Raw genomic sequence first — 27,348 nt, 5'->3', positions numbered from 1 at the left:
TCCAGCTTGACTCTAATCTGTGTGTGTGTACTGGGGAGAGGTGTGTTGGTGTATACACTCTTGTGTGCAGGAGCATGTCAGACCCACATCAGGTCCCTTCCTCTGTTGCTATTAGCACACCCCTGTAAGCCCAGCACCCCCACTTTGGAGGCGAAGGTAGATAGTTTAAAGACACCCTTACCTACATAGTAAGTTCAAGACTAGCCTGGGTTACAGCAGACACTGTTGAAAAAAATCATAACAAAAATTGTTGCCAGGTGGTGGTGGCACACACCTCTAATTTCAGCCCTTAGAAGGCAGAGGTAGGTGGATTTCTGTGGGTTCGAGGCAGCCTGGTCTACAAAAGTAGTTCCAGAACAGCTAGGGCTGTTACACAGAGAAACCCTGTTTTGAAAAACCAATATATAGGGGGCTGGAGAGATGGCTCAGAGGGTAAGAGCACTGGCTGTTCTTTCAGAGGTCCTGACTTCAATTCCCAGCAACCACATACATGGTGGCTCACAACCTCCTTGCCAGCAGTACATTGTATGCTTAATAAATAAATATTTTAAAAAACTATATATATGTATATATATATATATATATATATAAAACAAAAATTGTTGCAAAGGACCCCCAGGAGATGTCTCATCCTATTGCACCAGCCAGGAGGGTGATTAGCAAAGTGGGGAATGGGATGGTCATGACTGATTTAGACCACTGTGTTTGCCTGAGCCTGAAGAATGTGTACACGGATCAAAACCAAGGGTCTGTTACCAAGAAAGAAGGGAAGGGATGAATTCCCCATTGACACGGTGTGTGGCTGGCTTCCAGGGCCTTTGTTCAACAATGAAGCTCTTGTCTGCCGGTACTCACTAGGGCCGCAATCGCTCCTCCACAGTTTGTGCCATTGATTTTGTGTGTCATCCAAACGGATTGTTTGATCAACTCATTTCACCAAGAGCTTGCTCTGCTTTCTCTCTGATCATAACACCTCTCAGCAGCCCGTGGCTCTGCTGATAAGCCACAGAATGGATGGCGGCAATTTTCATTACGGGCTGGGCAGTTTCAATGATGCTTCAAGGGTTCTTATTTCATTTTTTCTAATTTTTCTTTCTTTAAGGAAAACACACGAACATCACACTAGACTTAGTTTTACCCATACTCTGGGAACAAACTTGGTTTTCTAGCTGCTAATAGGGCCCCAGTGGGAGTCATAACCACCATTTCACAAGATTTCATAACGTAGGGATGGGGATGTAGCTCAGTTGGGACAGAGCTTGCTCAACACGCACAAATCCCTGTGTCCTGCCCTCAAGCACCACACGAAACTATGTTTAGGGGTTCATACCTATGACTCCAGCGCTTGGGAGGCAAAGGCAGGAGGTCATCCTTAACTATATAGTGAGTTCAAGACCAATCTGTGCTACAAGGAGACCCTATCTCAAACAAGAAACACCATAGTTACATACTGTGCCGTCATTCCTCCTCTTCATGATACAGTCTCACTAGACAGATGACGATGGCTTCAAACTCACCGAGGTCTGCCCGCCGCTGTCTCCTGAGTGCTGCTATGGGAGATGGCCACCACCATTCTGGGCAAGGATTACTTTTTTTTCCTTGATACATCTTTAGGGTCTTAAGCCAGGCTGCCACATCACAACAAGAAGAAGATGAGCTTAAACACAACAATCCTAAGTAGGAATGTGAGAATGTCCTGGGCATATTTGACCAGTTGGGTTGCAGCTGAATGGCCTTGTTTTTAATGAACGTGAGCGAGCTGAACTGGCCGACTCCAGTCTGGTGGCTCAGAAGAACACGACAGTTACTACAGAAACAGTGATTTCTAAGGGCATTATCAATGATCTCACACTTCTGGGACGTGCTGAAGGAAACACCTGACTGCTTAGCAATCCTTGCCTCAACCCGGCTGCAATCACCGGTCTCTCACACGTGCCTAGTTTAACATCACAAACAGCTGACTGCTGGCCTGGGGCAATCTTTCTTTGGACCCAAACCCAGTTCAATTTACCCAGAGGGTAGGTTGGAAGTGGCCTTGAAAACAGCCCTTAACGAGCTGTGGGCTAGGGTGGAACCCTCTGAGGAATGTTCTAGACACCACCTCAGAGGTCTCAGTGAAATGAGGTGCAGTTACTTCTCCGGTAATGTACCCATCATCCTTTGTTGGTTTTGTTCCCCTTTCCCTATTCTTATACCCATGGGCACCCGAACACACACACAGACTCACAACACACACATTCATAAAATAAATCTTTGAAAAAGAAAAGAAAGAAAGAAGGCTTGAAGCTATAGCACAGGACTATAATCCCAGCTGCTCCAGAGGCTGAGGTGTGGGTTTAAAACTTCAAGGTCTGGCTGGTCAATTCAGTAAGACCTTGGCTCAAAATAAAAAGTGGCTTGGAGCTGGGCAGTGGTGGCGCATGCCTTTAATCCTGGCATTTGGGAGGCAAAGGTAGGCAGACCTCAGTGAGTTCGAGGCCAGTCTCATCTAAAAAGCTAGTTCCAGGACAGCCAGGACTGTTACACAGAGAAATCCTGTCTTGAAAAGAAAGAAAAGAGCAATCATAATCTTGGTATGTGGTGGCAGATGCTTGTAATCCTAGCTCTTGGGAGGTGGAGACGAGGAGTGGGTCACTGTTAGTGAGTGAGTTTAAGGACATCCTAGGCTACATGAGACCCCGATTCAATGAAGTTAATAAATTGATGAATTAAAAAAAGAAGAGGACTGAGGGTATAGCTCAGAGGCAGAGAGCGTGCCTGGCACACGTGCTTGCTTTCCTACACGGACATCATCCTTGCATCCGTACCCAGCTGTGCCCACCTGACTCTCATTTGCTACCTGGAGTGGTCCACAACTACTGGGTGCTTGTCCTTGTGAAGACAGGGTTTCTCTGTGTAGCCCTGACTGCCCTTGAACTCACTCTGTAGACCAGGCGGGTCTCGAACTCACAGAGATCCACCTGCCTCTGCCTCCTGAGTGCTGGGATTAAAGGTGTGTGCCACTGCCCGGCTTTAGGAAGTCTCTGGGTACAGGGCATATGGAGACATTTGAATTATTCTCAGTGACCGATGGAGAGGGAAGTAGGGCCCACAGTGACCTTAGCATGTCAAGTCTAAGAGGGAAGGGGGACCAATGGCTTCTTTCCTCTTCTGACCCTTCTCTCTTGGGAAACCCCTTTGTAGGGAAAGCATAGAGCTTGTTAGATTGGAAATCCCCCTCACAAACCAAGGAGGTAGCCTAGGGATGGCACTGCTTTCCTCTAGCTCCCCCACCTCTCCCCTCCCCATCTGCCTGTGGATAAAAGGAGTGGGGACCTTACTAGAGTATTCATTCTCAGAACCCACCAGAGAAACAAAAATGAGGGCACACTCCCCAGTGCTGAGATTGATTTTAGGGCCTGTGCATGCTAAAGTACTCTACCATGAGGAATAATCTGGTCCCTTTCTACTTTTTGTTGTTGTTGTTGTTTTATTATGTTTTTCAAGACAGGGTTTCTCAAAAAAAAAAAAAAAAAGAAACAAAAGAAAAAAAAGAAAACAAACAAACAACAACAACAAAAAGACAGGGTTTCTCTGTAGCTTTGAAGCCTGTCCTGGAACTAGCTCTTGTAGACCAGGCTGGCCCTCGAACTCAGAGATCCGTCCGCCTCTACCTCCTGAGTGCTGGGATTTAAGGCGTGTGCCACCACCACCCGGCTCTACTTTTGTTTTTTAAAATATATTTATTCATCTTAAGTGTGTGTGTAGTATGAATAATAAAGATGCAAAGACAGATATTGGGGATCAAACTGAAGATCAGAAAAGCAAAACAGCCAAGCCAATAGAAGAGTCTCACCTCTACCAAGGCTGGGGGACTGCAGACTGAGCCCTGAGCTTCTGTCTCCTCCCAGCTTGCATTCCCCTTTAGTGCTAGGATTAAAGGCCTGACTCCCTGGTACTAGGATTAAAGGAGTGAGCCACCACCACCTAGATCTGTTTCTGCACTGAACTCAGAGAACCAAATCCTGGAATTAAAGGTTTGTGCCACCACTGTCTGGCCTCTAGTGGCTTGGTTTTACTTTTTTTTTCTTTTCTTTTCTTTCCTTTTTTTTGGCTTGGTTTTTTGAGACAGGGTTTCTCAGTAGCTTTGGAACCTGTCCTGGAACTAGCTCTTGTAGACCAGGCTGACCTTGAACTCATAGAGATCCACCTGCCTCTGCCTCCCAAGTGCTGGGATTAAAGGCGTGTGCCACCACCACCCGGCTACTTTTACCTTCTGATATTCAGGCAAGTTTTATTTATTAAAACAAAAATAAAATCTTTATATGTGGGTGTACACATGTGCATGTGTGTGTGCGCGAACACAAGTGTATCCAAGCAGGCTAGGGGAGCCAACTCTGCCTGGAGCTGGGCTGTAGGTATAGTGGATCCTGGAAGTAAGCAGGCTCGTCCTCCGCCAGAGCAGCACACGGTACTCCACACCACTGAACCCGCCCAGCTCTACCCGTTATTATTTTGAGACAGACTCTCACTAAATTGCTCAGGCTGGTCTTGAACTGCTGACCTTCTTGGTTCAGCCTCCAGAGTACTGGGATTACAGACTGATAAGTAAATGAAAAACAATAGAGTTTTGTGCTTTTGGGGGGGGGGAATATCTGGTCCCCGGTATTAGTGGTTTGCTGACCTTCCAGTCACCTGGGCACCCTGTTTCTTTAAGAGACAAGCCTCACCCACCAATCTCCCCCACCCACACTCTCCACCTCCATCTTTGAACTCTCTTTCCTTCCTTCTTCTGAAGAGATAACTACTGACTTCCCACTTCCTTCTTCCTCTCTCTAGCTCTCTGTCTCTTTCTACATCTCTATTTATCTCTTCACTCCATAATCCCCTTAACCCATTAAATAAACTCTATACCCAAGCTCTCTCTACATGGGGTATCTGTCTGTCTCCCACCCACCAGGGGACCTTTCACTGGGTATACCTTTGAGCGGGGCAGTGGTGGCACAGGCCTTTAATCTCAGCACTCAGGAGGCAGGGGCAGGTGGATCTCTGTGAGTTCAAGGCCAGCCTGGTCTATAGAGCGAGTTCCAGGACAGGCTCCAAAGCTACAGAGAAACCCTGTCTCGAAAAACAAAAACAAACAAACAAACAAAAGAAAATAAACATGGCAAGCCTATAACTTGGGAGGCAGACTCAGAAGTCCATGGCTAGCCTCTGCTAAAAGTTAGCCTCTGCTAGACAGATTATATAGTGAGTTAGAGATTAGCCTGATACATGAGATCCTCTTTCGAAAACCAAAACATAAAAACTACAAATCTGACATGGAAAATACTCAGGAGATTATGAGCTGTCTGGCCAGCGCGATGGAGGAGCAGGAAAGGGGCCTTGGAGTCAGGCTGATGACCTGAGTTCAGGTCCTGTAACCCACAGGGTAAAGGTCAGAACCAGCTGTCGTCATTGTCCTTTGACTTCTACAGCCACACGCACGTGCACACACGCAAAACAAATAGATATACATGAAAAGATAAGATACCAAAATGTGAAGATAGCTTTCCTTGCCTCTCTTTCTTTTTTATTTTTCCGAGACAGGGTTTCTTTGTGTCGCCCTAGTTACTTATTTATTGCTTGTGTGTGTGTGTGTGTGTGTATGCGTGTGTGTGTATATCAAGACTGCACTCTCCAGTGCCTGTGTCCAGACCCTCCACCTCAGTTTTGAAACAGAGTTTCCCACTGAACCTAGAACTCTCTCTCTCCTGTCTCTTTCTCTCTCTGCTGTCTTCCTCGTCCCTCCCCCAGCACTGAGGTTACATACACAGGCTGCCAAAGGTGACTTTTACACGGACATTATTTTCTGTGTACGTGCATGCGTGCCTGTCTCCCTCCCTCCTTCCCTCACTCTCTCTGTCCTCAGCCTGTTTATTCATCCCAGCCTGCTCTCCTTCTTCCCATTCCCCCTTCCCTCCTCCTCCTCCGACAGTACTGTACTAAAATACTCTTGCTCTCCTCAGCGACAGACCCGGCTCTGGTTCTCCGGTTCTGCATTCTCTCTGGAGGACCGACCCTATCTCTCCCAGTTCTGGTTTCTCTAATCTCTAATGGCTGCAGGGCAGTGGCCTCCTTTCCTTTTCTACCTGAGTTCAGTCTGTGAGATCGTGGCTTTGAGCACAGATCCTCTTCTCAGCAGCCCGCCCATCACTTCTCTTTGCTCTGCACTGGGGGCTGACTCTGCAGACTGTCCCTCAGCCTCCTTGGCTTCTGGCTTCCCAGGGGCTTCGGAGAAGAGGCGTCCAATGAGGTCAGAGGTGTGTTCCCCTTGTAGGGTTGCCAGGGACAGGCTCCAACATAACTCAGCTTCTGTCAGTTGGCCAAATCCACACTGGTCTAGCAAAAAGTTAATCCCCTTCCTTGGATGAAGTCACACAAGCTGGACGCCTCTCTCTCTCTCTATTCCCTTCACTGAGCTTCCTCTCTCTCTCTTCTCTCGTTTGAGACAGGGTCTTGCTATGTTTATGTAGCCAGCCTCAAACTTACCATAGTCCTGCCTCCGCTGACCCCTTTCCAAATGCTCACTATGCCCAACGCAGTATCTCCTCCTTACCCCTCGGACCTGCGGGTGCTAAAATCACCACTCTCGGGAGTCTGGGGTCCAGCACTGCCCTCGTGACTTGGCTTGCAAAGGCTCGATTTTTTTTTTTTTAATGAAACCCTCCTCAATTTCTCATTCAAGCATGCCAGCTGTTTCTCTCTGGGGCCTGCTCCTGTTCAAATTCCAAACACTCTCCTGTCTCTACCAGTCCTGAAACCTTGGCCCTTGGAAACGGCTCACACTAGCTATTCACACAACCTCTGTCCTGTAAAGGACAGGCTCCTGCTTCTGGTTACACAGTAGCCTGGGGCCTCTTACCCTCACACCTACATCTGGGCTACTGGTGAGCAAATTAACCCAGAAGCCTACGCCGCTGCCGATTCCTTTCTCCTCCCTCTCTGGTTGTCTCTCATTGAGTTGACGGATGGATCTCCTCTGGGGTAGGATCTCCACTCAGAACCAGAAGGATCTTCCACAACCTGTCAGATCATGTCAGTTCCTTCTTCACAACCCATCGAGGGGCTGGGCGCGGGGTTCAGTGGGTAGAGTGCTGACCTAGTCTGCCCCTTCAGTCCAGAATAAAGCTACGGGCAGTAGTGTCAAGGAATCCTAGCACTCAAGAGGGTCACCCTTGGCTACGAGGAGAGTTCAAGGCCAGCCTGGGCTATGCTGTGTAGCCCCTGACTCAGAAACAAACACCTGCTAGGGGCTTCTCTTCTGACACATAAAAGCCGAAGGGCCCACAGGGCCTGTTGGGTCCAGCCCAGCACCCTTCCACCTCTCCAACCTTGGCAGACGCAGGATGTCCACAGCTCTTTCTGGTCTCTGTGCAAATGCCAATTCGTGCACAAGGCCTTCCCTTCTTCCCACGCTTGGTCACCACTATGCATTGTGATTGCCCTTTGTCCTGGTCACGGCTCTGCCAGTGTCTGTGTGGCATCCTGAACCTCCTAAGTACTCAGTCTGACTGATCTGTCTGTAAGACAGGGTCTCACTATGTAGCTTTGGCTGGCCTGAAGCTAGGTGTGTAGACCAGGCTGGTGATGGCCTCTACCTCCTGCATGCCGGGATTAAAGGCAGAAGCAGGAAGATTGAGCTCATGAGCTCAGAGCTACACACGGAAGATTATCTAAAAATAAAAAAACAAAAACAAAAAACAAAACCCACAATGGAGATACAACTTGAAAGCCTAGCACTTCTCTACACGCAAAAGGTTCTGGGTTCAATCCTCTGCACCAAAGAAAAAAAATTAGACCAGAACAGTAGGCAAACATGCTGGCATGGCATTCTTGGGCTCTATTATAAAGCGTCTTGTAATCCACTCAGGAAGCAGTGGCAGGAGGATGGAGAGTTCAAAGACAGCCTGAGCTATATATATACACATACATACATACATGCATACATACACGCAGTGTTCCGGGTCGGCATGGCTATGAGACCCTGTCTTAAAAACAAACAACTCAGCCAGCCAGTTGTCTTTCCAACCCAGCCTACGGAGCGCTAATTTCCCACGCTCCTTTCAGATGGATTGTCTAGGTCTTCGATATTTTAAATAATCGCTGCCGCCAAACCACCTTAGTTAGCATTTATCCTCCTGTTGTGTCCTTATCCTTGCGTGTGCAGTTGTTAGGTCAAAGACACGTTCGTGTAAAATCTGGTCTTATTCTCAAGTTGTTCTTCGAGCCCGCAGACCCTCTCCTTTCGCCTCATCTGCCCCAACACGAGCCATCTCGGATTTTTGGTTCATGGCTCAAAGGGATGAGTATCGCTTTGTTTCGTTCAACTGGCTTTTCTCAAAATACGACGGAGTGAGGAGTCACCTTTTCTGGGGTCAGAAGAGCCAAGATCCGGCAGGGGACAAGCCTGGGCTCAGACAGCTGGCTGCCACCCCCTCACCCTCCAATACTCCCTCTTTCCTTCTTCTGAGTTTTCCTTTCTCGCCCACAAGTTTCAGATTCCTGGAACCGCTCTCGGTGACCTCACGCCCGTGACTTCACATCCGGAACCTTCTGGGAATTCTCGGCCGCACTTTTTCGTAAGAAACCTTGCAGGGGAGGAGGTTTGGGCAAGGCGGAGCTTTGGGGACTCGGCCGCGCGCCCCTGGGCCCGCCCCTCCTTCGGCGCGCACCCGAGGGCCCGCCCACGCAGCGGATCCTCGCAGCCTGCGAGCCCCAGGTTAAGCCTGTACCATTTGAATTTAGCTGGTCGTCGGTGGGGAGAGGGTACCTTGAGGGAAACGAAAGAGCAAAGTGGATCTCGAAGGATCCACAGTGGGCAGGACTTAAGGGAGTTGGAGTTGGGGCCAAACATGGACATTCCTGATGGCTTTGAAGTCTTCAGAGGGGACCTCAGACCTGAGTCTTCAGATTAAGCTTTCCAAAAAAGGTGATGGAAATAGAGGAAGTGGGGTTCAACCCAAGCAAAACCAGGATCCCAGGCACTCCTGTCTTCACGGGGTCTCTTTTTCTCTATGTACTTTATGACTGGGAAATGAAAGATGAATATGTCAGTGCTGTATGGTAAAACTTTTTCTTCGGCGACCAGGGCTGGTGCTCTATTGGTACCCTGCTTTGCCTAGCATCCACAAAGCCCAGGGTTTGATCCCCAGCACTCTGTGAACCAGTGTGACGTCACATGCCTGTAATCCCAGGGCTCAGAGGCTGGAGGCTAGAGTTTCAGAAATTCAAGATCACTTAGTAACATAGCGCATGTGAAGTCTGCCTGGGTTACGGCAGACTTTGTCTCAAATAGGAACATTTTCTTTGCTGGGCATAGTGACTCACACCTTTAATCCCAGCACTCGGGAGGCAGAGGCAGGCGGATCTCTGTGAGTTCAAGGCCAGCCTGGTCTACAAGAGCTAGTTCCAGGACAGGCTCCAAAACTACAACGAAACGCTGTCTCAACAACAACAACAACAAAAACCAGTTTGGTCTATAAAATGACCCACATAGCAAGACCTTGTCTCAGGTCTAAACCAAACAAAATAAAGGACAATAAGAAACATTTATTTTGTCTAGAAGTTAACATGCACCCCTGGTTCTCCTTCAGATTTTAAGAGAGGCTGTATTTGCAAGGGTCTCTAAAAGTATCTCAGGCCTTAAACAGGATGAGGTTCAAAGAGTAAGTTGGCCCTGGCCCAAACCAGCAGAGAGTGACACAGCCTGGACAGAATAACAACGGCCCCAGAAGGACCAGTGACTGAGTGATAAACAGCAGCTGCCAGGAAGAGTTTGAACGCCTACAGATGGGGAATTTGAAGGTGGAGGTGGAGAGAGCTGCAGGGCTGGGTAGGAGGAGTCATGGTTTGGGGACCTCGGCAGGGGTGGAAGTCTGTTACTGAAGGACGGACCAACGTGGAAGATAAGGGGTGTGGGGAGGGCAAAGACTCGGGGCAGGGCAGCTGGGAGCCTGGGCTTGAGTGGGTGGTACCTGCTGCAACCATCACAGGAAGTGGGGAGAGCAGAGAGAATGTCGGGGCTCCAGGGTTGAGAAGGATCCAGTGGATTCCCTTCTTGAATAAGCAGGCAGAGGGGTTGAGAGACTTAACAGGTTTGGCTTAAAATAGCCAGACGGTGGTGGTGCACGCCTTGAATCCCAGCACTCAGGAGGCAGAGGCAGGCGGATCTCTGTGAGTTTGAGGCCAGCCTGGTCTACAGAGTGAGTTCCAGGACAGACTTCAAAGCTACACAGAGAAACCTTCATCTGTGATCCGGGTCCCTTTGTCTAGGTTCTCAACTTCTACCTTTTGCCTGCTGCCCCTTTCTCAGGCTCCGCTCCCAAACATCCACTTTCCTGTTTCTGATGCCCGGCTGTCAAGACCCCCCCAGGTGGACATTTACAGAGTTTAGAGTGGGAAAAGACAGACTGCATTTTCAATGCCCTGGGTGGTAGAAAACTGTCAGAGCCTTAGACGGTCATGCATTTCCTAGTCCCCAGTAGCTGCATCTGTCCCCCAAAAGAAAACAAAAAGGTGGGGTTGGTGATATTGCCCTCTGACCTCCTTGAGAGCCATGGCAGGAATGTGCCCCATTCATAAATAGATGAATAAATACGTGTAGTTAAAAAAAAAACTGTAGTTGCCTGCCACCTTTGATACAAATATGAAGTGTGGTAGTCCCCCAGTGTGACAGGATTTAGACTTCCCATGGGAACGAATCTCTGGTGTGTCAGGAGAAGACAGGGAGGAGAAGACCCACTGGGTAGCAGTGTTCATCTCTCTGCTTCCTGAGTGTGATTAGGCCGCCATGACTTCTGTACTGTGACTGACTGTGTCCTCAAGCAACAGAGAAAAACAAGCAAGCCATAAGTCCTTCCTCCCTCACAGCCGTGAGACATGGGTACCCATGTTCCAGTGATGCTCTGGCCGACACGCCCTTGTCCACTGTAAAGGACAAACTTTGTGCCTACCGTGTGCTTTGGAATCATCCCGGGCAGAAGGCATGCATTCTCCACGAAGGTGGGATGGCAGTAAGGAGGGGCTGGTGGTGGAGAGGGCACTTGCCAAAGACAGTGGCACAGTCTACGTTTTTGCCTCTTCTCCATCAGAAGGCGCCACCAACACCCCTTGCTTTTAATCCAGGCAGATTCGTGATTAACTCACGGCTGCAAACTGCCAGTGTTATTCTCTGGGACCTCTGAATTCGGCTTCTGCTTTGTCAGGTGGGGGGCAAGCCCTGCCACAATGAATGATGTCCACAAGACAGCCATGCTGTGAGGAGAGTCACACAGAGAGCTGCAGTCCTCCATGTTACAGGACAGGGGAAAACCATCTTTCCTGGCTTCTGTCCCAACGCCTAGGCCATTCGTGACCATTACTGTTTAAACTGGAGGTTAGAGGTTTCTAGTACAACAGTTATGCCTGTGACGTTAATATGCTCCAGCAAACACAAAGGGCAAGATCAGTGAATTTTTTGGGGGGAGGGGAGTGTTTTTTTGTGTAGTCTTAGCTGTCTTGGAACTCGCTCTGTAGACCAGGCTGGCCTTCAACTCACAGAGATCCGCCTGCCTCTGCCTCCCGAGTGCTGGGATTAAAGATGTGAGTGCTTTCACCACCATCACCCGGCTACAACCATCAAGGACAATTTTATTAGAATTTAAAAGAAAAATTCCAGAGTAGGCCAACTGTAAATCTTGGCAGCTGCCTGGAGGAGGAGAATGGCAGAGAAAGCAGAAGGGTCATTTAAGCTGGTGTGGGGATCAGACACAGGGCGGGAGGGAGCTTTCGACGAAGAACATGGAAGTTATATGCTGGGGGGAAGCTCAAGTGCTATGGAAAGCAAATTTAGAAAAAAAGAGAAAAGCCGGGCACGGTGGCACACGCTTTAGTCGCAGTAATCGGGAGGCAGAGGCAGGCCGATCTCTGTGGGGTTGAGGCCAGCCTGGTCTACAGAGCAAGTTCCGAGAAAGACAGGAATATAGAGAGAGACCAAAAGAAGAGGGAGGAAGAGAAGGAGGAGGAGGAGGAGGAGGAGAAGAAGAAGAAGAAGAAGAAGAAGAAGAAGAAGAAGAAGAAGAAGAAGAAGAAGAAGAAGAAGAAGAAGAAGAAGAAGAAGAAGAAAGAGAAAGAAAAGTTGTCTGGGTGTGGCTCTGCAGCTGTGTAACCTGGCAGGGATTTATATGTCGATAGATCTTAGGGAGAGCTTGAAAAGGCATGGAAATGTGGAGGAAGTCCTTCCTGTTTAGACAGGAGGAAAAGGCTGGGCACGTGTGGGTAACTTCTCCTGGAAAGACATGAACAAACCGCCTCCCCATCAGACAGCAATGACGGAACAAAGTTACAATCCCACCCAAGTCTGACTTGGAAGACAAAGGAGTTTTTTGGGTTTACTTCCAAAGCACAGATGAAGAGTCACTGACAGGAACGTGGGCGACCCCCAAACAGCTGCATCACCGAAAAGTCCCGATCGTCACGGATCATGAGCTCATGGAAGCTTCGCGGTGGAGTCCCCCTCTGTATAGTCTCTATTCTGTTCCAAGACATGCAGCCTGGCACGGGGGGAGGAAGGGGTGATGGCTGGGATCCCAGGCGAGGTCCCTGTGACCTCACCACCCTCCTACTAGGGAAAGTCAACCGCTCCATGAAGGGACATCTTCCTGTCACTGGATTGTTTTGTTCAGCCCGTTGCCATGGCTACCAGTCCAAGGTAATCTGTACTCCTAGCCCAGTCCAAGGTAATCTGTACTCCTAGGTGGTGACGGAAGACCGCCTTACGCCCTGAGGAAAAGACCATAGCCCAGCAAAGTGAGTTAGGATTTCAGCCCCTGAAGATCTGAAAGAGGAGACTTCCAGGCTGGAGGAAAGTACAAAGGTCCTGGGGCAGGAATCAACTTGGTGTTTTATGACCAAAACTAGTGTGACTGGTGGAGGAGCGGAAGGAGCAGTGGGGGCCTGGGGAGAGGAATGTGGAGAGGCAAGCCGTTCTGGTCCTACAGGCTTCGGAGAGAGAGCTTAGATTCCAGACCCAGTAACCTGGGTAGCCAGGGCAGGGTATTGGGAGGAGTGGCTTCGGGGTGTATGTTTATGGGTGTGCGTTGAACCCAGAGTCTTGCATATGCTAAGCAAGTACTTTACCACCAAGCCATATGTCTAGATACGGTTTTTTTCTATTTTTTCTAATTTTTTTTTTTGAGACAAGGTCCCATGTTATCTTGGCTGGTCTGGAACTCACTCTATAGACCAGGCCGACCTCCAACTCTCAGAGATCTTCCTGCCTCTGCTTCTTTAGTGCTACGATTAAAGAAGTGATCCACCACACCACACCTTCCCCGTTTTAAACTTAAACTTTATTTTTGGCTTTTTTTTTTTTTTTTTTTTTTTGAGACAGCATTTCTCAGTGTAGCCCCCAGCTGTCCTCGAACTTGCTCTGTAAACCAGGCTTACCTGAACTCACAGAGATCTGCCTACCTCTGCTTCTCGACTGCTGGGATTAAAGGCGTGCAGTCATGTGTATACACACCACAAATAATAAAAAAAAGCCAATCTTTTACTATCATGTATGCCTGATGTGTGTGGATGGGTGAGGAAGGATGCCACGTCCTGTGTGGCGGTCCAAGGATAACTGTGTACATTCTCGGCTTTCCACCTTCACCTGGATTCTGGGATGGGACTCAGGCTGCCAATCTTGCGCCATAGGCGCCTTTATCAGCAGAGTTATCTCGCCTGCTCAGGCTCTTAATATTTTACTTTGATAGAGTCTCAAACTCGGGAGGCAGAGATGGATGGCAGCCGGAGGCAGAGGACGAATTCCAGACACAGACAAGGACAGAGAGCATCAAGGAGGGACCTGGCGCCCTCCCGGGTGAGCCCCAGAACCGGCATCCGTTTGGAATCCGGGAGGGAGGCTCCGCGCAAGAGCTGGCCGGGACGGCGCGTCCTGGCGCCCGGCGTCTGCTCGCGGAGCCAGCCCTGGCAGCACGCCTGCCGGGCGTTTCCTGGCAACCAGCCACCGCCTGAACGTTCCGAACCCAGAAGCCCGCGACGTCACCGTCACCTTGGCGACGGCCGTGGGAGCCCGCCCCGCCGGCTCCGGGGGCGGGGTCTGGGCTCGGCGCGCGTGGAGAGGGGCGGAGCCTGGGCAGGTGCGGAGGCAGGTGCGGTTGCAGGTGTGAGCGAGCCGAGGCGGGGCCTCCTGCCGCCGCTGTGCTCACCGGGCGCCACAGTTCGGGGTGCTCCGCAGCGACGCCTCCCCGACCACCCAAACTCAGCCTGCCCTTGCCGACTGACCTTGTTTTCCACACAGTTTTTGTCCCGTGTAAAATGACCTAATCTGCTTGTATATTTATTTGTCTTCTCTGTCAGTCCTTGTGAGGTCAAGGGTAAATTCTGCCTTGTTCATCGCTATTTTTAGCATCCTGAACAGATCCTGGCACGAAGCGCTATTGAATGCCAGTAGCGTGAATCCACCACAGATTGACTCAATCGTTTCGTTCATTTGTGTGCTCATTTGACTAGTAACCAAGATGAACAACACTGGGCACACGCCCCCTACAGGTGAGAAAGGAGATACTTTTTTAAAAATTCCAGAATGTTACCCAGCCAACAAAGCCTACAATTCCAAGACTTGAGAGGTTATGGTAAAACCAAGGGCTCAGGGTCATCTTCAACCACATCGCAAATCTGAGGCCAGTCAGTTTTGTTTTCCGAGACAGCTTTGGATCCTATCCTGGAACTAACTCTTATACTCCAGGCTGGCCTCGAACTCACAGAGATTCACCTGCCTCTGCCTCCTGGAGTGTTGGAATTAAAGGCAAGCCACTACCGCCCAGCAAGGCCATTCAGTTTTAAACTAGACTCTCAAAAACAAATGAAAAGGGCTGGAGAGATGGCTCAGAGGTTAAGAGCATTGCCTGCTCTTCCAAAGGTCCCGAGTTCAATTCCCAGCAACCACATGGTGGCTTACAACCGTCTGTAATGGGGTCTGGTGCCCTCTTCTGGCCTGCAGGCATACACACAGACAGAATATTGTATACATAATAAATAAACAAACAAATATTAAAAAAAAAAACAAAGAAAAAGCCGGGAGGGGGGTGGAGGGCCGGGGTGGGGGGTGGGGCAGAATTACAGCACAGGCTAGTAGACCTACTAGCCGGGTCTCAGGGCTTGTCTTTTTTTTTTTTTTTTTTTTGGTTTTTCGAGACAGGGTTTCTCTGTGGTTTTGGAGCCTGTCCTGGAACTAGCTCTTGTAGACCAGGCTAGTCTCGAACTCACAGAGATCCGCCTCCCTCTGCCTCCCGAGTGCTCTCAATTTTTATAAAACAAAACAAAATCTCCCCTAAATTACAGTACTAAGTAAGAATGAATGCCAAGCAGAGGCTTAGCTTCAATTACTATTAATTACTATTAATTCAGCTGTCACATAGTAGGTACCACAACGGTGCCCATTTTACAGATGAGGACACTGAAAACACTGCCAATACCATGCTGTTTGTATTAAATGATTCTATAGTAGAGCGTGAAATCAGTAAGTTCCTTCATGTGTTAAGCTGCTGGACCCGGTGACCAAGTGAGAGCCAATGGCAGGTTAGGAGAGAGACAAAGTGGGGGCTGAGACAGAGGAATTCCTGGCACAGTCATTTTATTTTGTTGTGGTATTGAGGGTTGATGTCCTGGGACCTTGTCCCTGTCAGGTGAACGAGGCACTGCTGTGCTCTAGCCCCACTCCCACACCTTTTTTTTTTTTCTTATTTTAGGCAGGGTCTCACTATGTAGCCCCGGCTAGCTCAAAATTGGCTGTGTAGATCAGGCCTACGCACAGAGATCTGCTGCCTCTAGCCCCTTAGTGCTGGGATTAAAGGGATGCACCACCATATCCGGCTCCCACATCCTTTGTTTTGAGACTGTCTGCTGTAGCCCAGGCTGGCCTCAAACTTACTAATTGCCAAAGATGACCTTGAACTTCTGATCCCCCCCCCCCACACCTCCACCTCCGGAGAGCTGAGATTCACTCTGAGTCCTGTTCTCTCAGATGGCTCTTCCTCATGAAGGCCCACACTTGCCACCTCTCTGAGGCTATTCTTTGTCATGGTCACACTGCCATGACTTATGACTCATGTCTCCTGAGTGGAAAGACAGCTCAGTTAGGCTCATCACCCTCTGCCTGATGTCATCTTTCTTGTTTCTCCTTCTCCTCGTGCAAAGCCGGTTTCCCAGAAGCAGCACCCGCTGGATCTTGCTGTCATCCTGGCCACCAACACTGCGCCTGGCAGAGAAGGTTCAGTGGCCTTTGAAAGAGGGGGAAAGGTTTCACCAAATCATTGCATTGTCCAGTCGGGATCTGATTGCTCCCTTCCCAAGAACACTTCCCTGCTTGGCACACAGTACCGGCTGTGCACCAAGAGCACAGGTGAACGAGAGAGGGCTGAGCAATTCTGGGCATGGGAGTTCCAGCATGAATGTTTCCCATTCTGGGCTAGGATTTTAAAAATTTTTTTCCCTAGAATAACATCCAAGAACATCACGGGGAGTTAGAGATAAAGGGGGCAATAGCATGTGGGTCTGTGGTGTGTGCATATCTGTGGCATATATATATATATATATATATATATATATATATGTGTGTGTGTGTGCGCGCGCGCGTGTGTGTGTGTGTGAGTGGTACGTGTTGGCAGTCTCCGTGTGTCTGCCTGTGATGTGCATATGTGTGTATGTGCAGCGTGTGGATATGAGTGTGTTTATGGAGTGTCGGTGACCATGGAGTTCCCTTTGAGCCCTGTGCTACCTGGAGGCTGCCCCGCCCCCAGGCAGGGATACTGGAGCGTGGTGGACGGGTTTGCAAGCAGGGATCACAGAACAGGGGAGTGGGCGGGGCCTTTCTGTTTCCCCGCCCCCACACTGTGGAGAAATGCTGGCTGTCCAGTGTCAGTACCGCTAATGTTAGAGCAGACACCTGATGATCATGACTGTTCCCTGTGGGGACGATGACTCACAATGTTACACACAGAGTAGAGAATCACCTTTGGGTTTATTTTGGAGTCATTTTTTTCCCGTTTGGGGTACAGAGTGGGGGTGATGGGAGCAGAAAGGGCCGCCTATTTAGCTTCTAGGAACACGGTTGACTGCTAGCTCTTTCTGTGTGAACTTTGGACCGCTGGTGATAAAGAGGCAGGCTTCCAGGTTTTTCTGGAGCCTTCTGTCCAATCTCTAACAGAGACCAATGCCGCGTCCAGTCCAGTCGGCCCTGGTCCTCATCAGGAATTAAGACAGTCAGATTCCATAATAAAAGAAATAAAGGCTGATGATGGGGGGGACAGTGGAGGGGCGTCTCTCCATTGCTAGACAATGAGGTGCAGACTCACAGGTGCGTGGGCAAGCTGGGCTAGTGTGGGGAGCATGTGCACACCTTCCATCCTCCACAGGCATCTGGAGGTCCCGTCCACCCATCCAGCGTTACTCTGTGGCGGGCTCCTGAACTTTCCTTGTCTCTTTTTCAAGAATTGGACCTGACATGGCAAACAGCCCTCATCGGCTCTCTGGAGAGCTCTTTCTTCTTGATCCTTGCTCCACACATGTGCTGGACTCAGTCCTAGAGCTCTGGGGGAGGAACCCAGAGTGGATGGGAGACAGAGGGGTTCACTGGGCAGTTGGCTGGATGTGGCTGCAGGGAAACCATGCTCTCTCAGCTTCTGTCCCATCCCTGTTGAACCTTGAGGGGCTGTGTAGGAACTGCCTCAGCAAGGGAGCAGTGTGGAGCCGGAGCTGTGGGCTGGGCTCCACCAGGGGCTCTGCCTGATGGGTGATGGTGGTGGAGGAAGTGAGGACCGTATTCCCAAACTGGTCCATCTCCTCATACTGCTCAGTCACTGTTCTTGTGGTTCCGTAGGACTTGGAGCTAGCTGACCCAGTCTGCAATTCCAAGACATTCTTTTGCTGCCCTGTGGGCACAGAGCCCTTGATAACCATCCCAGGCTGGTCCTGGATATCTCTCTGGTAGAACAGAGCTTGACCTGTGCCCTGAGCTAGGTGTGTACTTTTCCCTGAGATACATTGGCTTCCCCGAGGGCTAGAAGCTTCCAGAAGTTTCTCTGTAGCTGATTGAATAGAGATGAAAGTTGGGGAGGAGGAACCCCTGCAGGAAGGTGACACTTGTTGGAGACCAGACTCTTCTCTTGGCGTCTTCAGCCTCACGGAGGGAAGGGCAGTCAATGCTGCCTGACCTCTGGCCTCTGTGTGATTTAAGATCTTGGCTTGACCTTGCTCCTGGGGATGGCTCTCAACCTTGCCTTGATTTTTGACTACAGTTGGATCTTTGACCTGACTTGAGCCCATAGGTCTGTCTCCGCTGCTGGTGGAGACCCTGGCCTTGTGCATGCTAGGGTCTTCTGGCATTCTCTGTGGATAGCTTCTTGTGTGAGCCTCAGACTGGAGGCTAGACATGGAGCTAAGAGCCTTGTGTACTGCTTCTTCAATGTCCTGCAGCCTGGCTAGGGTCTGTTCCTTCAGCTGGGCGACCTCTGCACTCACCCGAGTCAACTCCCCAAAGGCCTGCTCCACAGACACCTCAGTCTTGTGGGGTGCAGTGGGAACCTGAGGAGTATCCCTTCCTAGTTGGGATACACCCTCAAAGAGCTTCCGCAGGGCCTGCACATCCACACTGTGGGTTGCTTCCTTCTCCAGGGCTTGCACTTGGGTTAGGAGGCCCTGGAGCTCTTGATGGCTGCCTTGTATAGTCTCTGGGCTCTCAGGGGTCCCCTGCTCAGAACAGTCTGTGGACTGCTCTTTTGGGGAGCTAAGGTCCTTTTGTGGTGGGGTGACATCATTGTTGAGAGTGTTCGCCTCCAGGGACTCAGGGCTCTGGGTGCTGCTGGGTACCTGACCCCTGCTCGGCCTGGAAGCCATGGTGCTGAGAAGTTGCTGATGTTTGGCCGGGGTCTGTCCCTTGGAGCATTCGGCTGGAGGCAGGCATTCTGGCTCTGCTGTTCTGGGAACTTTGGCTGCGTCAGGCTCACCTGGCTTGCACTCTCGTCCTGCTTCTGAGACGTTGGAAGAGGCTGCTGAGGGCTTGGGTGGCCTCTGAGGCGGGTGGACTTGGCTTAGATGTGCAGGTTTGGGAGGCACTGGGGGTTTCTTTCTTGGAGACATGGTGCTTTTTGTCTCTGACCCCTCAGGGGTTTTCTGGCCAGCAGGTCTGTTGTGAGTGTGAAGAAGGGGGTCCTGCAGGGGCTTGGAGGCCTGCTGGATGGAGTCTGTGTGCTGGTGGCCTTGAGCTGGGTGGTGAGGTTCTGTCACAGCAGCTGAGAGAGCGGGAGGGGGAGGAAGAGAGGCATTATGGGAGGCCAGGCTGGCACCTGCTGCCCCGTGTTTAGATGTCAGAGTGTGATGAGTTAGAGGGACAGTCTTCAGGGCGGTGTCGGCTGCTTGGAGGCCCTCGGGCCGGATTTGGGCCATCACCTTCCCCGGAGGTTCCCAGGCCCTTTGCGTATGTCCCCCGGGCTCATGATACCCTAACCTGGGGTTTTGACCTGGTTCTGCCTGGGCTGGGCCGGGACTGTGGGTGGAGAGTGCACTCTCCCCGCCCCCTGGTTGGGACTCTTTTTCAGAAAGCTGGACAGCCCCAGGTGGGTCAGAGGTCCGCACAGGGTGAGCAGTATAGACACCATCCTGTATGGTCACCCGCCCCCCAGGCAGCCCTTTGGGGACTACTTTGCTGTCCCCACTGACCTTTCTGGGGGCTGCTGGGATCCTGGCGTCACTTCTGGCCACAGGCCCAATGTCGCCTTGGATCACCGTGGTGGCAGGAGTCGATGCTTGCAGAACATCTTGGTTAGGCATGGAGGTGACCACGGGGTCCAAGCCCCGTGGATGTCTGTTCAGAACTTGCTGGTGCAGGTTTTGGGCCTCTGCAGTTGCCATCCGCAGGTTTTGCATGGCTTCCTGGAGATCTGGGGTCCCAGACCCTAGAGGGGAAGCTGCGGTTCCTTCTGGCTCTCCTAAGGCTGCTTTTACTGTCTGCCCAGCCGGGCTGGTATCTGCTTGCTTTCTCGCTTCCTGCAACGGGACCTGAGCCACCACTTTTCCAACTGCCCGAGGTGGAGGTGTGCAGGGTGCGGCCCCTGAAACTCTGCGGTGTCCCATCTCCATGGTGGAGTCTAATGGGGCGACCTGTATGATGCTCTCAGCCGGGGGAAACCCCTGGGACTCCTCCCTGCCTGGTGTAGAACTTGGGTCTGCTGGTGGCTCCCACCGCAGACTGTGAAGGCCCGTCAGGTCTCCTTTGTCTATGCAGCTGGCCAGCAGCTGTACACTGCTCCTTTCGGGGGCCCTGCTGGTTAGCTGGGGCTGGAGGGAGTAAGCGGTCAGTGCCACTAGGCCCTGCCCCGTCTCTTGCATCACCAGCCCCGTCTTTGCCACAGAGACTCCAAGGCCACAAGCCAGCAGCTGTTGGAGCTCAGGGTCCATGTCTTCAATATTCCCAGTGTCACCTGGCCCTGGAAGCTTGAGTGGATGGAACTGGAGCTGGCCAGCCATGTCCTCCTGAACCAGCAGCCCCTGCTGGTCCACATCTGCCCTGAGCAGCACTTGGCGTAAGATCCTGGGGAGCTCACCGCAGACCAGCTCCTCCTTCCGTATGTAGGGGCGCCCCTGCCCTGGACTTGGGAGCACATACTTGGCGAGGCAGAGCTCCCCTGGCCCCCGGGCTTCCATGAGGATGCCTCCATGGTGCAGGATGCCGGGAGTGGCGTGCAGAGTCCGGAGGGTTCTCTCAGCCGCTGTCTCCTGCCTCTCTGGGGTCCCACGATCTGCAGAGCCTTTAGGCTGTTCTTCCTGGAGGTTGTCCCCTCTGAGGCTCTCGGCTGCCAGGGAGCCCATGGGGCAGTTCTCAAACAGCCAGGTGAATTTGTGCACAGAGCCTGTGGGGATGGACTCAGGGCTTCTCTTGGCCTCCTGTGTCTCCATCTTGCCGGCCTCCAGTGCCTGGAAAACCTCTTTCTGCCGCGATACCTGCCCTGAAGGAATCTCCACCCGGCTGCTGTACCTTACAGGCCTTCTGCCACAGGGCTGGCCTGATGCCTGCAGAGATTCAGTCTCAAAGACATGTCTGTCTGTCTGCCTGTCTCTAGCCCGGACCTGGCTGGTTTGCAGGTGCTGCTCCCCAGAGCCTTCTCCCTGGTTCAGAGATTGGGTCCCAAACATCCAGGTGCACGACTGTGCCTCGGCCTTGCTCACGGGGTCTGTGACCTCAGATTCTTGCTTCTCTGCCAGCTCGCTCATGGGGTAGGTCTCAAACAGCCAGCGGATGGTCTGCACGTCGCCTTTTTGGGGGGACTCAGAAGGGGTTTCCGGACCCTCCCCGTCCTCCTCCTGTCGTTTCTGTCTCTCTTGTTGGTGGATCATCTCCAGTGGCTGTGTCTCAAAGAGCCACCGCCTGGTGCCGACATCCCCAGCCACCACATCCTGCCGAGTGATGCCTCGGACGACATCAATGGTGCTGGGGCTCCGGCCCAGCTGGTCCAGGGGCTGCGTCTCGAACATCCACTTGTAGCCCTGTACATCGCCTCTGACTATCTGCTCTCTGCTGACAGAAGTTAGGGCGTGGAGCTGTCCCCTGCTGTCCTGCATGGCATAGACGGGGGAATCTGTGCCCTGTTTGGCAGAATCAGCTGCTTGTGCTGGGTTGATATTTCCACAGGCTAAAGGCTCACCCTGACCGATGCTGTCTAAGGGAAGGGTCTCAAAAAGATTCTTGAAGGTTTTCACGTCCCCCTTCAACCCATCACTCTGGGGGGCACCTTGAGACAGAGGCAATGCTGAAGTGCCATCACTAGGCAGACAGGCGGTCGTTAGCCCCTCACCCTTCTGATGACCCACCCGTTGTAGATGGCCCACTTGGACCTGGTCTCTAAGAGCATCCAGGGGTTTGGTCTCAAACAGCCAGAGTGTAGAGCGGACATCACCAGGGATCACCTCCTCCTTGGGTGGAGCCTCTGCCCCAGCGTCTCCTTCCCCCTTCAGAGTATCCAGGGCACAGGTCTCAAACAGACGTCGCTGCTGCTGAACATCTGGACCAGGAGGGACGAGATCTGGAGATGGCTGGAAGTCCTTCTCGTCCACCAAGATTTCGCGGATGGCATCCAGAGGCTGAGTCTCAAAGATCCAACGAGTCGCACTGACATCCGGCAGGGCTCCCTCCTCAAGGGAGATCCCCCGAATCACCCGCACCTGGCTGGGATCCTGGTTGAAGGCATCTAGAGGTCGGGTCTCAAAGAGCCAACGAGCTGACCTCACTGCGTTGCTTTGAATCTCCTCCCGACAGGCAGCCTTGACTTCATGGATGGCGCCCTCTGCGTCCTGGATGGCACACAGAGGTTCCGTCTGAAATAGCTTCACTGTCTTCTTCACGTCACCCTTCAGCTCCTGAATCTCTGAGCGCAGCTCCAAGGGGCTCCGTTCCTGGATAGAGGGGCGGGACCCGAGCCGGTCCAGAGGACGCGTCTCAAAGAGCTTTCTGGTACCCTGTACGTCTCCACTGGCTGCAGGCTCCTTCGCGGTGGCCTCTGCCGCCTCCTCCCTGACTGTCAGTGCGTCCAGCGGCTTGGTCTCAAACAGCTGTCGGGCAGCTTGAACATCGCCTCCAGATGGCCGGGACCCAGCTGGCTCCTGCTCTGGGGTGCTGGCAAAGGAACCTTCCTCAAACTTCCTAGAGGTGGCCTGAACATTGCCACCTGACACAGGTTCCTTGGCGGCTGGCCTCTCATGGTCACCAATGGCATCCAGTCGCCAGTTCTCAAAGATCCAGCGCATACATTGAACATCGCCCTCGGTGGGCTCCTCTGAGCCCAGCACCTCGGCCAGGTCCTCGGCCACAGCTTCCTCGAGGTTCTTTCGAAGCTCAGGGTGGATGTGCTTGTAGAGACGGCGGAGCTCGCTGGCTTGCCGCTGTTGCTGGAACCTGGAGAAGGATTCCTTGGGTGGAGGCAGCGGCAGACCCTCCAGGGCTGGGGGAGGAGGGAGGGAGAGGTCCTCTTTTCTGGTCCTCATTTGGACGGTTGGTGCAGGAGCCACCTGTGTCTGGGCGTGAGCCATTCTGGAAAGAAGGAGAAGGGGTGAGTGGAATGAGGGCCAGTTCCTGGGATGAATGGCAGGAGAAAGGCCGAGGGACCGTGTGGAGCCCACTAAGGGGCTCCTCCCACATCTCTAGCTAGCCAACCTGAGGCTCACTCTGCCACTTGCCTGGCTGGTGTATCCATCCATCACCGTGAGCCCCTGCTTCCCTGTCTCATCTGGGTTGCTGGGATCAGGTAGGACACAGATGGCCCTGTGGGCCATTGGAGGGATCTGGAACTCCAGTGGGAAAACTGGATAAGTCATCTACATCTCCCTCTGTCAAAATCATTTATCCCTGGGAGACTCACAAGTGGGCGCTCCTATATTAGGAGAAGCCTAAATGAAGACTCATTTCCTATGGGGGTGAAATTCCCTCTCTGAACACCAGAGGGCGGAATTAGCACGTTGACCAGAAACCTTTTCCCAACCTCCACTTCTTGGCTCTCAGCTCACTCCAACCTTTCCCAAGCCCCTGGGTCCACAGCCCTTGCTGGTTAAATAGAGGACCAAGGAGGAGAAACCGCTCATGTTTATGCAGAGCCAACATTTGAATTCTAGGTCAGGGTTTTTCTTTTTTATAGACAGGGTCCCAAGTAGCCCTGACAGGCCTCAAACTTGCTGCATAGCTGAACTTCCAATCCTCCTGTCTTCACCTTCCAAGCCATGCAATTACTGGAATATGCCTCCACTCTAGGCGCTGGGTCTTGGCCCCAGGGCTTCGTGCATGCACGGGCAAGCATTCTGCCAATGGAGCCACATCCCCAGTCGGGAACTAATGGTATCTTATGCCCTTTTCTCCCCACAACTCTTTGCCGTTAAGGATAAGAAACATCATGCCCAGAGTGAGATCCTGTAGAATGAGCTGTGAGCAGTGCTGAGTTGGAAGAGTAGACCTTACTGAGGGCCTCACTCCCAAGAAATAAAGGGGCTGGGTATGTGGGGCTCTTTTATTGGCCATGGGGCCCCTCTAGTCCTCAACAGGCAACCCTAAGAGACTTGGGGGGTGACATATCCAGGGTCTGTGTGTGGTAGAAGATTGTGGGATTAAGATCACTTCTGCCAAAACAGCTCTGGACATGGGAGCGCTATCCCTGGCTCACAGAGAGCCCTTCCCGGTTGTACACATGCAAGCATATTTCAGAGTCTCTAGGGCAGGGCCTCCAGCCAGAATCTGGATCCTGACCCCTCCCGGGCCCCAAGCAGCTTCCACCAAGGCTGGCGTACCTCTCCTCCACTCTCCTCACTCCTCAGTGACCTCACACCCCTCCAGTCATCTTCTGGTCTGTTTCATGTATGTCCAGTCTGTCCTGTGACAGGTGTTATGACAGTCCCCAGAGGCCATTAGGGAAAGAATGTGGACTATGTGCCGTCCTGACCCCCTGCCCCGCCCTGCACTTGGCACTAAATATAGCTGAGGTCCATGCCTCAGCCAGACACCATGGCTCTCAGAGGGAGGTTCCACCTCGGCCAGGGAGACCTGGTGTACCTATGTCCCATGTCATCTCCTTGCATACTTTGTACTCCTAGGAGACTCTGCCTTCTGCTTCCTGTGAAGTTTCAAGGTATCTGGCCTAGAGGCCAAACTGGAGGATCCCCACCGCTCAGAGATCTGAGTGTGTGGGATGAAGGAGGAATACCGGTGATCGACAAGAGAAACGATATCCTCCTGACCTCCTATCCCAGAGGGAGAAGAGGGTAGGCTGCCTGCCTCAGTCCCTTCCTGGCCTGTCCACCATGGGTATCAGAGCCCTGAGGAGGTGAGGTATGACACTTCCTGCCTGTCCCCCAAGCAAAACCTCTGGGTGGCCCCTCTTGTCTCTGAGCTCTGATAAGGAGACCACACACAAACCCATGCTATAGCTGATCACCATGAGGGTGGCCCGAGCTGACATCCTATACCGATCACCAGCCACACCCAACCCCAATTCCCAGGAACCCCCAGTATCCTTGCTAGGGTCACAGAGGCCAAAGAGGTCAGACTGAAGGGTTCTCAGAGTCCTGTCATTAGGGAAACAGAGGCCCAGCGAGGGGCAGGAGCTGTCCATGGAGGCTCCGTGAGGGGTGGGAAAGACCGAGGCGAGTTTCCTGGCTCCTGGCCATCCTATCTCCACTCCACTCCTACAGACATGTTTGGGGCCAATTTCAGGAAATAGTAAGTTTCACAAACTGTCTGTGCATAGGTCTCCTACGCCGAGACAGTTACTCAGAACCACCCACTATTTGGGACCACCACCTCCACCCCGTACGCCCCTTTGGCACCAGCCTGCTCTGGATGTCTACCCTGGGTAGTTCCAGACCTGAACTTCTGTGCTGAGCTGCCCTACACTTGCTTTGGGGGTTTTCCCACGGGACAAGACTATGGCCTAGGACAATGTTGTCGTACCCAGGCTCCCTCACAAGGGAAGTTGCTCACAGGCTAGCCTGGGCATGAAATCTCTGGGGTCATATATGCCAAGATTGTCACCAACAATACTGGGCACTGGGCTCTCCCTAGGCCATGTTCCTGCTTTCTTGCTATTCCTGGTCTCTTACCTTCCCAGCTTTCCTCTGTCTCTGGACTGGCCTCAGGCCCTGAAGCGATAGTAGTTCCATATTTGCAATTTTATTTATTTATTTATTTTGAGACAGGCTCTCACTCTAGTCCAGGGTGGTCTGTAAATGACTGAGGATGACCTTGAACTTCAGACCCTCCTGCCTCTGCCCCCAAGACAGATTAAAGTACTTCACCAAGTAAGCCATATCCCAGGCCTAGAGCTGCATTTTAAAAATCAAAACTCCAGGGCCAGCAAGATGGGTTGGTGTCAAGGTACCTCCTGCGATTCTGAGGACCCGAGTTCCATTCCTGGGACCCCCACACATGGTGAAACAGAGAAACAATGTGCTCTGATGGCCACACCTTCACCACGGCACACAGACCCACTCACGTACACACAAACAAAAATATAACTTTAAAAAAAATCTGAACTCCAGGTGCTCATTTGAAACTCTCTCCGGATTATGCTAGATCAGAGAGAACCTGCTTCCTGGGCCAGCCTGTGGTAACCGCAGCAGCTGTTGAACACATACAAGCGCTTGCTACCTTCTAGAGAAAAATCTTGCTGGATTTTCTCTCTTGGCGCCTGCTCTATACACCTGTGCCCACACGCCTCTCGATAGCCTTCGGCTAGGCTCACTCCTGACACCCAGGCTGCACGATCCAGGGGGCCACAGCCTAGAGAGCTGGGGTGAGGGTACTCACCGAGGGTCTGGCCTGGAGTCGGGAGCTTTTGGGTGTCTAGCAGGTGCAGCCTTGGAGTCTGTAGTCCTGCGTTCTAGGGCCTTACTCAGTTCTGTTCTGTTCCCGGGTCCCACGCCTTCTCTCCACCTTGGCTCTGGGTCTCTGTTCTCTGCCAGCCAGGCAGCTGCCTTTATCTGGCTGGCTGGCTGGGGGTGGGTGGGTGGGGGCAGGGAGAGGCTATGTTCGGAGTATTAAGTGGTCCAGTTATTTTTAGGGCTTGTGGAAGTCAGTTTTCCATCCCGGGGAATCAGTTACAAGGCGTTTGGACTGAGGAGGGGTAGGGTGGAGGGGGAGTTCCATTCATGCCCAGTCGGGGTGCCCCGAGGATGGGGTGGGTGACTCAGTCGGGGATGGAGACTTCCAGACTATTTTGAGGGGATGAATAAGGGGGACACTTGACATTGGGTGTCCCTGTTCTCTCATCCTGTATGCCCCTCTCTATGGTATCGCTGCCACTGTGCCCAGAGCCTGGTGGCTCCCTAAAGACAGGACCAGGCTCTTCACCATCCGCCTCCACCAGAGACATCTTTGAACGAAAGGTCCAGAGAGAGAGCTGGGCTGGCTCCTGTCTGTTCTCACCCTAGCCCCACAGCCCACATCTGTGAAGCCATGAGGAAAGTCAACCCGAGCAGACTTCTGAAGGTAGAGGCTTTTGATTTATTAAAAAAAAAATCTCTAGGCTAGTTCTGTGATGTCCCTGCCCAGTGACCTGGGTCCATGGCTGCTTCTGGACTCTTCGCTCTGACTCAGGGCCCAGACTCTCTGGGAATGGCCGGGAGGACCGGCACATGGAAGCTGACTATGGGGTTATTTCTGATCCTGGAGTCACCATCTTCGTGGTCACAGATGGGGTGGCAGACATCATACCTGCCTCCTCCTCAGTTACCCTGGCAAGTGTCATCACTTATGCTGGCACACAGGCCCGTGTGGAGGATGCCAGGGAGGAAGAGGCTTTTGTCCCAGGT

The 27,348-nt window shown here is 52.0% G+C and overlaps 1 protein-coding gene across 1 annotated transcript; it reads right to left on the bottom strand.

Moving 5' to 3' along the window:
* Window positions 1–19,171: 19,171 nt before the first annotated feature.
* Window positions 19,172–26,463, bottom strand: Xirp1 (xin actin binding repeat containing 1). The gene is made up of 3 exons (XM_050141567.1): window positions 26,345–26,463; window positions 19,723–23,086; window positions 19,172–19,295 (listed from the first exon to the last, which is right to left on the bottom strand). Exons 2-3 carry the CDS (start codon window positions 23,083–23,085, stop codon window positions 19,287–19,289), a joined length of 3,372 nt encoding a protein of 1,123 aa, XP_049997524.1. The 5' UTR covers window position 23,086; window positions 26,345–26,463; the 3' UTR covers window positions 19,172–19,286.
* Between the last annotated feature and the right edge of the window lie 885 nt (window positions 26,464–27,348).

This window comes from Alexandromys fortis, unplaced genomic scaffold, assembly GCF_014885135.2.
Source record: "Alexandromys fortis isolate MF-2015 unplaced genomic scaffold, M_Fortis_MF-2015_v1.1 scaffold_44, whole genome shotgun sequence".
NCBI classification, from domain to species: Eukaryota; Metazoa; Chordata; class Mammalia; order Rodentia; family Cricetidae; genus Alexandromys; species Alexandromys fortis.
The sequence above is the reverse complement of the archived record's forward strand: the minus strand, read 5'-3'. Positions and strand labels throughout refer to the sequence as shown.

What these genes read in the sequence shown, in the direction of transcription:
- Xirp1 (XM_050141567.1), bottom strand. Translation starts at nt 23,085, where the DNA reads ATGGCTCACGCCCAGACACAGGTGGCTCCTGCACCAACCGTCCAAATG.